Source organism: Bos indicus, chromosome 15 (assembly GCF_029378745.1).
Source record: "Bos indicus isolate NIAB-ARS_2022 breed Sahiwal x Tharparkar chromosome 15, NIAB-ARS_B.indTharparkar_mat_pri_1.0, whole genome shotgun sequence".
In the NCBI taxonomy this organism is placed as follows: Eukaryota; Metazoa; Chordata; class Mammalia; order Artiodactyla; family Bovidae; genus Bos; species Bos indicus.
This window is the reverse complement of record NC_091774.1, coordinates 8,332,718-8,343,780: the sequence shown is the minus strand read 5'-3', so window position 1 is coordinate 8,343,780 and position 11,063 is coordinate 8,332,718. Positions and strand designations below refer to the sequence as shown.

The following is an 11,063-nucleotide window of genomic DNA, read 5'->3' as shown; positions in this document are numbered from 1 at the left end:
AATCAATATCTAGCATTTATATTATAAAAATTTTTATTGTTTCTCGCTGGATTACATTTCCTTTCCTATATGAGTTACTTTAATTTTGCTAGTGCTAATCACCTCATGTTTTTCTGCTTTTTTTGTTTGTTTTTTCTATATTTATCACAAAGCCATAGTCAAATTCTCTGACAGAATTGTAAAAACTTACTTCAGTATGTTCATACAATTAGTAATATCTCAAATCTAACTTTTTTTTTCTTGGTGCTAGTACCCTGAAACCCTGTGCATTAATTACTGTGCTGGGACACCCCTTTGTGTCTCTCCTGGGTTGAATCTCATACTCCTTTGGCTTACGCCAGGGTTCTGTTGTAAGAAATCCTGCAGATGCCCTTGAGAAAGGCTGTATTTGAGGTAAGGTCTAGGAGACCTTGAAAGTCTGAAAATACTTTCATGATGCCATCATATTTGTTTGATGGTTTGGCTGGTACAAAATTCTTTGAAGATTTTTCTTTCCTTCAAAATTCTCCATTATTTTCTGGGTTCCAGTATTTTTGTTCAGAAGTTCTACAACATTCCGAATCCTGATGATTTGATGTGACTTGCTTCTTTTTTCACTGGTATATTTTAGGATACCCTCTTTATCCTGGGTATGCTGAAATTTTACAATAATGTGCTTTGGTTCAATTGGGTTGAGTCTGTATACTGGGCCCTTATGCTCAGAAAATTCATATCCTTCAGTTCTAGCAACCTTTCTTTTAAGATTACTTATGCAATTTCCTCTCCTTGATTTTTTCCACTCTTTCTTATGGAGATTACTACGAACTAGAAAATGAAGCCCTGTGGATTAATCCCCTAAATTTGCTATCTCTCTACATTTTCATATCTTTTTCTTTTTTGTTACTTTTATCTGAGTTTTCCTGAGATTTATATTTTCTGAGTTTTATATTTATATTGAATTTTTAATTTATGCCCTCCTTTAATTATCCAAAAGTATTTTCTCACTAAATGTTCTTTTTAAAATGTTTTTTAGTTTTTTTTCATGGATGCACCATCATTCTTACTTCTGTGAGTATTTTAATTTTTGATGCTTTCTTCTGTTATCTGCACTGGAGCTTTTTCCTTCAAGTTACATTTTTTTTTTTTTTTCCTGTTTATTTTGTTCTCTGCCTTACATTTGAAAGACTTTATCTAAACGGCTAATAATTCTTGGCTGTTCACATTCAGCAGTGAGGCCTCATATTTGATCTAATGAGCAGAGAGATTTTTATGCCTTTATTATTTTAGTGTTTCTGAACACAGTAATGATAAAAGTTTGTATGCAATACATCTTGACTAAGATGTATTGCTGGATTAATTTCCAGAATTGTATTGTAATTGTAATTTCCAGAACCCTATATATTTATCCAGTTTGGTGTTAGGCATTTCTAAGGTGTTTTTTTTTTCCTTCATGTATAAGCAGTGAGGCATACATATCTTAAATACTTGCCTAATTATTTAAGATAAACCCTAAAAAGTGGGGATTTGAAAGAATGCAACCTTTAACTATTACCACACGTTGCGCTAGATTATCCATCAGCATTGTTGCTGACTTATAACTCCACCCAAAATGGTATGAGAGTCTTATTCTCCACGTCCCTATCTTTGCTCTTCCAGTTTACATAAAATATTTTCTAACTTAAGACAAAAACATTTTGGAGCATTTTCAGGAATATGTATCACAATTCCTATCAACCATTACATGACTCTCAAATTTCACAAATACTAGTAAAAGGATATTTCAGTGATCTATACTGAAAATGAAAAAAGCACAATATAAATTGTGAGCAGTATGATGCAAGTACTGTTTTAAAGTCTAAGTACAAACATAAATTTGACGAACACACATGAAGTAAAACTTGCACTTCACACTAAAGTAATAGATAGAATTCAGAAAACAATCACTGATATTCTAAAAACCAAAATACTTACATCATGCAAGTTATCAAGAAGTTTTGTAAGCTGATAGAAACGCTGTGAGCTAGGGACAACTCCTTTTTGCCTCAAACCAATTGCCTTGATGAGTTCTCTAATGTAACTTGATCTCATCTCTTCAAACTGGTTCTGACTTCTTAGTCCTTCTAAAGGAACTGTAAGAAGATAATTACAAGTGGCAGTTATGTTTAAAAAGATGACCCTAACATTTTATAATATAAATTTCTGAACTGTACAGTGATTTCTTTTGATACGCAACTCTAGAAACAAATATCTAAATAGAAAAGAGTGCTACTAACAGTTTTAGGACATGTAAAACTTCTAGTTCTTTTGAAGAATATGGTAACAACAACCAGGTAAGTTAAAGAACATCTCAGCTTATTTTAGAGCCATATTAATGGATTATGCATTTGACTTAGCATCTGCTCAAAAGAGCATCTGACATTATTGTACATTCCTGCCTCAAATATTTAGTTTAAGTTTACAACTACACAAATGCTGCATCTTTTTTTTTTTCTTGTCTCCTGACTATTGATACAAGAAAAAGTCATTGATGTTTGCATTTTCTCTTATATTCAGCCACTTGGCTATACTCTATTTTATTTATGTATTCATTTATTAATATTGTTAACTCTAACAGTTTTTGTTGGATTATCTTTTTTTTTTTTGGTATACAATAATATCATACTCAAATAATATCCTTATTTTCTCCTTTCCAACAGTTGTAGCTGTCATCTCTCCTTCATGGTTCAATACATTGTTTAAGTCTTCCAGAACAATATTAAATAATAACAGTAATGGTAAATACTCAAATTTTGTTGCTGATTTTATTGTTAAATGCCTCTCATTTCCATTATGATGTTAACTGGTAATTCACACTTCTACCTCAGAAACCTTTAATTCATACATCCAAATCTTAGGCACAGCACCCTACTATAGCCCATTCTCTTGTTTCCACTACGTAGTCAATAAACCTACAGCCTTTCTCCTAAGTCTTTCTGGTTCTTCTGTTGTGACCTGTCTGAGATGTCCTGGTTGGTTTCTTTAGCAACTCTATTACCAGAACTCCCAGCTCCCTTATTTCCTTTTACTTCAGTCGCAACTGTCCCACAAACAAATCTTCAACCATAAGTGAAATTTCTGCAACTAGATCCAGATTACTGAAAGAAAAATCACATAATCTATGGATTTATGCATCTAGATATTTATGATCTTCACCTTTAGCAATATTTCTACAGAGAAGTATACTTCATTTGAGCAAAGTCAACTCTATGTCTCCAGCAAAGGTAGATAAATAAAGCTTTTAAAAAACCTCTTTCTTTATTCTCTGTATCCCAACAGACCTTGACTTCTACTTCCCTTGGAAAAAGAAGGCCAGAGATAATAAGCCAATAGAAACTAAGAGTTAACTCTGGTTTAGAGTCTTCAAGAGCTCAGATCCTCAGTAGAAAAGGGACTTAGGTAATTTGGGCAATAGGACACTTTTGCGCCAACTGAAAACTTAACTGTATGTATATCATGTTGAAGCCTGTCTTGACATCAATGACTTTCTCTTGTATCAATAGTCAGGAGACAAAAAACAAAAAAGATGCAGCATATGTATAGTTGTAAACTTAAACTAAATATTTGAGACAGGAATGTACAATAATGTCAGATGCTCTTTTGAGCAGATGCTAAGTCAAATGCATAACCCATTAATATGGCTCTAAAATAAGCTGAGATGTTCTTTAACTTACCTAGTAAACTTAACTGTATGTGTATCATAACATATAGTGTTATAACATATAATATCATAACCTATTCCCTTTACTTCATATAGCAACTATTTTAAACATCCATAACTCTTTTTAACAATCCCAACCAATTTTCACATCTCCCTCACTCTTCACCATGACTATAAAATTATTTTTTCTTCTGATTACTGAAGTATTGTTTTCTCATTGGGCTTTAAAGAGCTGGAAAACTAGTAACCCAAAGCCTTCGACACTATCATCTACCTGTTGAGGACCAGACTTGAAGCAGTTATCCTTACTTCAGGAAAATCAGGCCTAATCTCATCCTGCCTCATGCTATTAGTATCAACCACTAACAACATGCTCCCAGGATATGATAATCTAATCACTAGGCTCTCATCCCATGCTCCTGGGATATCTCTGGAAATTATTCTCCTTTCTACTCTCTTCCTTAGATTTCAGATCTATGATGAACCAGCTGTAAAAAAGTTATTTCTATTTTATTTGAGCTCTTTATATTAATTCATTGTTTTCTTAATTATTACTCAGCATTACATGACTGGAGAATTTTCTCTGAGATTCTTATTGATTCCATATGTGGGTTTTCAGCATTTCTTATAAATATATTAGTGGCAAGTGGGAGAGAGTGAGTCAAAGGCAGTTAGCAATATGCTTGCTATTTTAGATGAGAATACTTTAAAAAATACTTATTTTTGATTTAGTTATTTAAAAACAGTGTGTATCAATTAGAAGAATTTTGAAAAATACTGAAAATACAAAGAAAATTATAAGTCATCTGAGATCCTACAATCCAATAGTTTGGGATATTTAATAATATTATATTGAGAATATTTACATAATTAAATCATTAAAATTGTTCATATATGAATGTTTTAATTCTCACATAAAATTTAATATCACAGAAATGTGTAGTAAATGCAAGTTATTTAATTATTTTATCATTCAACACTTGCATCATGCAATATTTTACTAATATAAACAATACTTGCACTCATCTCACACGCTAGTAAAGGAATGCTCAAAATTCTCTAAGACAGGCTTCAACAGCACGTGAAATGTGAACTTCCAGATGTTCAAGCTGGATTTAGAAAATGTAGAGAAACCAGAGATCAAATTGCCAACCTCAGCTGGATCATCAAAAAGCAAGAGAGTTCCAGAAAAACATCTACTTCTGCTTTATGGACTATGCCAAAGCCTTTGACTATGTGGACCACAAGAAACTGGAAAATTTTTGAAGAGATGGGAATACAAGACCACCTGACCTGCCTCTTGAGAAACCTGTATGCAGGTCAGGAAGCAACAGTTAGAACTGGACATGGAACAGCAGACTTGTTCCATGAAAAGGAGTACATCAAGGCTGTATATTGTCACCCTGCTTATTTAACTTCTATGCAGAGTACATCATGAGAAACGCTGGGCTGGAGGAAGCACAAGTTGGAATCAAGATTTCCGGGAGAAATATCAATAACCTCAGATATGTTGATGAAATCACTGTTAGGGCACAAAGCAAAGAAGAACTAAAGAGCCTTCTGATGAAAGTGAAAGAGGAGAGTGAAAAAATTGGCTTGAAGCTCAACATTCAGAAAACTAAGATCATGGCATCCGGTCCCATCACTTCATGGCAAATAGAAGGGGAAACAGTGGAAACAGTGACAGACTTTATTTTGGGGGGCTCCAAAATCACTGCAGATGGCAACTGCAACCATGAAATTAAAAGACACTTGCCCCTTGGAAGAAAAGCTATGACCAACCTAGACAGCATATTAAAAAGCAGAGACATTATTTTGCCAACAAAGGTCCATCTAGTCAAAGCTATGGTTTTTCCAGTAGTCATGTATGGACGTGAGAGTTGGACTATAAAGAAAGCTGAGTGCTGAAGAATTAATGCTTTTGAACTGTGACGTTGGAGAAGACTCTTGAGAGTCCCTTGGACTACAAGGAGAACCAACCAGTCCTTCCTAAAGAAAATCAGTCCGGAATATTCATTGGAAGGACTGATGCTGAAGCTGAAACTCTAATACTTTGGCCACTTGATGGGAAGAACTGACTCATTGGAAAAGACCCTAATGCTGAGAATGATTGAGGGCAGGAGGAGAAGGGGACAACCGAGGATGAGATGGTTGGATGGCATCACCAACTCAATGGACATGAGTTTGAGTAAGCTCTGGGAGTTGGTGATGGACAGAGAAGCCTGGCGTGCTGCAGTCCATGGGGTCGTAAAGAGTCGGACACTATGATGTCATTTCTGATATTAAAGGATATATTCTTATAAGTGGAATTATTAGAGTAAAAGGTATTAACTTTCTTAACACTCAAAATATATATTTCTAAATTATCAACACTTCTTACTATTTATGTTGGGTGGTTGGTTCTGAGCAATTTTCATTTAGGGTAATCTTTTTTTTAGAGAGAAAAATAAAATATCATCTCATTTTCATTTCTCCAATTGTTAGTGAGGTTGAATAATTTTTTAATGCTTATGAGTAATTTGGTTTTATTTAAAATTTTTTTCTGTTTTGTACTCATTTTTTTTTGCACTAAGATATTTTTTCTAAGTTTGTGGTTTAAAGCCCAGTTTTAAAATATTTAATCAAAAAAATAAATAAATAAAATAAAATATTTAATCAGTGCTGTAACTTTATTAAGGCAAAGAGTCCTACCTAGGCAACCCCAATTTTCCCATGCTCAGAAAGCCAATGCTTTCAATTTTTTCAACTATTTATTTTGGTCTTTCCTTCTTAAGTGACACCCTTATATTGCTGTTATTTGAATTCTTAACAGTATGGAAAATAGGGCTAAAGCTCTATTTCCATATTCCAGATCATCACCCCTATGCTGCGGCTAAGTCGCTTCAGTCATGTCCGACTCTGTGCGACCCCATGGATGGCAGCCCACCAGGCTCCCCCGTCCCTGGGATTCTCTAGGCAAGAACACTGGAGTGGGTTGCCATTTCCTTCTCCAATGCATGAAAGTGAAAAGTGAAAGTGAAGTTCCTCAGTTGTGTCCAACTCTTAGTGACCCCATGGACTGCAGCCCACCAGGCTCCTCCATCCATGGGATTTTCCAAGCAAGAGTACTGGAGTGGGGTGCCATTGCCTTCTCCGATCACTCCTACACCACAATCATATACTCACATATGAAGAACTTCCTGTTCCTCATCTTCCTAATATAAATTTCATAATATTTCTTAGCTAAATATTCAGTGTTTATTATTTTAGCTATGTAAAATGTTACCACAGTCAAGTCATACAGAATTAACTAGGATTTCTTTCCAAGCATAATTTTTTTGTTTTACTGAGAGTAAGTAATCATACCGATGGGTGTGAAGTGGTATCCATCTGTGGCTTTTGTGCTTCTCTAATTATTAGTGATGCTGAGCATCTTTTCATGTGCTTAATGGCTATTTGTAAATCTTTAGAGAAATGTCTATTAAGGCCTTTATTTTTAAATTGGTTTATTTTTTGTTGTTGGATTGTAAAGATTCTTTATGTCATCTGGATATTAATACTCTTACTTTAGCAGATATCTTTTTCAATATTTTCACCAAATCAATGGATTAACCTTTCTTTGTGTTGGGTCCTTTGATGCACCGAAGTTTTAAATTTTGCCAACATCTATTTAGGGCATCCAAGGTGGCTCAGTGGAAAAGATCTGCCTGCAGGAGATGCAAGTTCAATCCCTGGGTTGGAAGATCCCCTGGAGAAGGAAATGGCAACTCATTCCAGTATTCTTACCTGGGAATTCCAAGGACTGAGGAGCCTGGTGGGCTACAATCAATAGGGTCACAAAGAGTTGGACATGACTAAATGACTGAGCATGCACACAAGCACACTTCCTTTTGAATGGTGATATTTTTTCCTCTGCTTTTGAGAGGTTTTCCAACTTTCAAAGTCTCTGCAGCTACTGCTGCTAAGTCACTTCAGTCGTGTCCAACTCTGTGTGACCCCATAGATGGCAGCCACCAGGCTCCCCCATCCCTGGGATTCTCCAGGCAAGAACACTGGAGTGGGTTGCCATTTCCTTCTCCAATGCATGAAAGTGAAAAGTGTAAGTGAAGTCGCTCAGTTGTGTCCGACTCTTCGCGACCCCATGGACTGCAGCCCACCAGGCTCCTCCATCCGTGGGATTTTCCAGGCAAGAGTACTGGAGTGGGGTGCCATTTCCTTCTCCAATGCATGAAAGTGAAGAGTGAAAGTGAAGTCGCTCAGTCGTGTCTGACTCTTTTCGACCCCATGGACTGCAGCCCACCAGGCTCCTCCATCTGTGGGATTTTCCAGGTAAGAGTACTGGAGTGGGGTGCCATTTCCTTCTCCAATGCATGAAAGTGAAGAGTGAAAGTGAAGTCGCTCAGTCGTGTCTGACTCTTTTCGACCCCATGGACTGCAGCCCACCAGGCTCCTCCATCCGTGGGATTTTCCAGGCAAGAGTACTGGAGTGGGGTGCCATTTCCTTCTCCAATGCATGAAAGTGAAGAGTGAAAGTGAAGTCGCTCAGTCGTGTCTGACTCTTTTCGACCCCATGGACTGCAGCCCACCAGGCTCCTCCATCCATGGGATTTTCCAGGCAGGAGTGAGTCTCTAGGCACTTTATATATATATATTTCCAAGGATTCTTTTCTTTGTGTTATTCCTTTTTCATATATTCAGTATTGTTTCATGAATAGAATATGTTCTTTTATCTTTCTAAAGAAGAGAAGTGAAAGGCAAAGGAGAAAAGGAAAGATATATCCATCTGAAGGCAGAGTTCCAAACAATAGCAAGGAGAGATAAGAAAGTCTTCCTAAGTGAACGCTGCAAACAAACAGAGGAAAACAACAGAATGGGAAACACTAGAGATCTCTTCAAGAAAATTAGAGATACCAAGGGAACATTTCATGCAAAAATGGGCTTAATAAAGGACAGAAACGGTATAGACCTTACAGAAGCAGAAGATATTAACAAGAGGTGGCAAGAAGACACAGAAGAACTACACAAAAAAGATCTTCATGACCCAGATAATCACAATGGTGTGATCACTCACCAAGAGCCAGATATTCTGGAGTGCGAAGTCAAGTGGGCCTTAGGAAGCATCACTACAAACAAAGCTAGTGGAGGTGATGGAATTCCAGCTGAGCTATTTCAAATCCTAAAAGATGATGCTGTGAAAGTGCTGCACTCAGTATGCCAGCAAATTTGGAAAGCTCAGCAGTGGCCACAAGACTGGAAAAGGTCAGTTTTCATTTCAATCCCAAAGAAAGGCAATGCCACAGAATATTCAAACTACTGCAAAATTGCACTCATCTCACACACTATCAAAGGAATTCTCAAAATTCTCCACGTGAGGCTTCAACAGTACACGAACCGAGAACTTCCACATGTTCAACTGGATTTAGAAAAGGCAGAGGAACAACAGATCAAATTGCCAGAATCTGCTGGATCTTAGAAAAAGCAAGACAATTCCATAAAATCCTCTACTTCTGCTTCACTGACTATGCTAAAGCCTTTGACTGTGTAGATCAAAATAAACTGGAAAATTCTTAAAGGGATGGGAATACCAGACCAACTTCCTTCCTTCCTGCAAAAACTGTATGCAGGACAAGAAGCAACAGTTAGAACCAGACATGGAATAATGGGCTGGTTCCAAATTGGGAAAGGAGTACAAGGTTGTATACTGTCACCTTGCTTGTTTAACTTTCATGTAGTTGTCATGCATCATGCAAAATGCTGGGCTGGATAAAGCGCAAGCTAGAATCAAGATTGCCAGGAAAAATATAAATAACCTCAGATATGGAGATAGGGCTTTCCTGGTGGCTCAGATGGTAAAGAATCCCCTGCACTGTGGGAGACCTGGGTTCGATCCCTGGGTTAGGAAGATCCCCTGGAGAAGGGAATGGCAAACCAGTCCAGCATTCTTCCCTAGAGAATTCCATGGACAGTGGAGCCTGGCAGGCTACAGACCATGGGGTCACAAAGAATCAGACATGACTGAGCAACTTTCACTCACTCATTCACTTAGATATGTAGATGACACTACCCTTATGGCAGAAAGCAAAGAGGAACTAAAGAGTCTCTTGATGAAGGTGAAAGAGGAGAGTGAAAAAGTTGGCTTAAAACTCAACATTCAAAAAACGAAGATCATGGCATCCGGTCCCATCATTTCATAGCAAATAGATGGGGAAACAATGGAAACAGTGGCAGACTTTTTCTTGGGCTCCAAAATCACTGCAGGTGGTGACTGCAGCCATGAAATTAAAAGATGCTTGCTCCTTGAAAGAAAAGATATGACCATCCTAGACAGCATATTAAAAAGCAGAGATGTTACTTTGCTGACAAAGGTCTGTCTAGTCAAAGCTATGGTTTTTCCAGTAGTAATTGTGGCTCAGCTGGTAAAGAATCTACCTGCAATGCTGGAGACCTGGATTTGATCCCTGAGTTGTGAAGATCCCCTGGAGAAGAGAAGGGCTACCCACTCCAGTATTCTGGCCTGGAGAACTCCATGGACTATATAGTCCATGGGGTCACAAAGAGTCAGACACGACTGAGCAACTTTCACTTCCAGTAGTCATGTATGGATGTGAGAGTTGGACCATGAAAAGGCTGACTGCTGAAGAATTGATGCTTTTGAACTGTGGTGTTGAAGACTCTTGAGAGTCCCTTGGACAGTAAGGAGATCCAACCAGTCCATCCTAAAGGAAATCAGTCCCGAATATTCACTGGAAGGACTGATGCTGAAAATGAAACTCCAATACTTTGGCCACCTGATGCGAAGACCTGACTCACTGGAAAAGACCCTGATGCTGGGAAAGATTGAAGGCAGGAGAAGAAGGGGATGACAGAGGATGAGATGGTTGGATGGCATCACTGACTCAATGGACATGAGTTTGAACAAGCTCTGGGAGATGGTGAAGGACAGGGAAGCCTGGCGTGCTGCAGTCCATGGGGTCGCAAAGAGCCGGACATGACTGGGTGACTCAACAACAACGAAGGATAGCTTTTAAATTTCTCCATGGTCTCTCTTTCCTCTAAATTATTTTTCTATTTTGTCTTTATGTTTGATACCAAAGACCTTCCTCAGATGCCCTTGTTTATTTATATTCAAGCGTGGAAACTAAAAAGCTGATTGCTAGTTCTGTTTGAATGAGTAGTCATTGTAGACTGTAAGCTTTAGTGTAGGGCATTCTGGCTGAGCTATTTCAAAGAGAAAGCCTTGCTGTTAGCATATTTAGTTCTTTTTTTTTTTTTCTAGCTTAATAAATTCTTTATAAAAGAATCTTTCATTTTCCTATCTGTCCTTCCAATGAATTTTCAGGACTGATTTCCTTTAGGATGGACTTGTTGGATCTCCTTGCTGTCCAAATCCTTTCATTTTCCTATCATT

At 37.4% G+C, this 11,063-nt stretch overlaps 1 protein-coding gene across 2 annotated transcripts in view; it reads right to left on the bottom strand.

Annotated features, from left to right (window-relative positions):
• Window positions 1-11,063, bottom strand: part of PGR (progesterone receptor) — a 127,824-nt gene that overhangs the window by 17,044 nt on the left and 99,717 nt on the right. For both annotated transcript variants that reach the window (XM_070803332.1, XM_070803333.1), the window contains one exon: window positions 1,951-2,108. In XM_070803332.1, coding sequence (XP_070659433.1) covers window positions 1,951-2,108 — 158 coding nt within the window. The remainder of the gene's footprint in view (window positions 1-1,950; window positions 2,109-11,063) is intronic.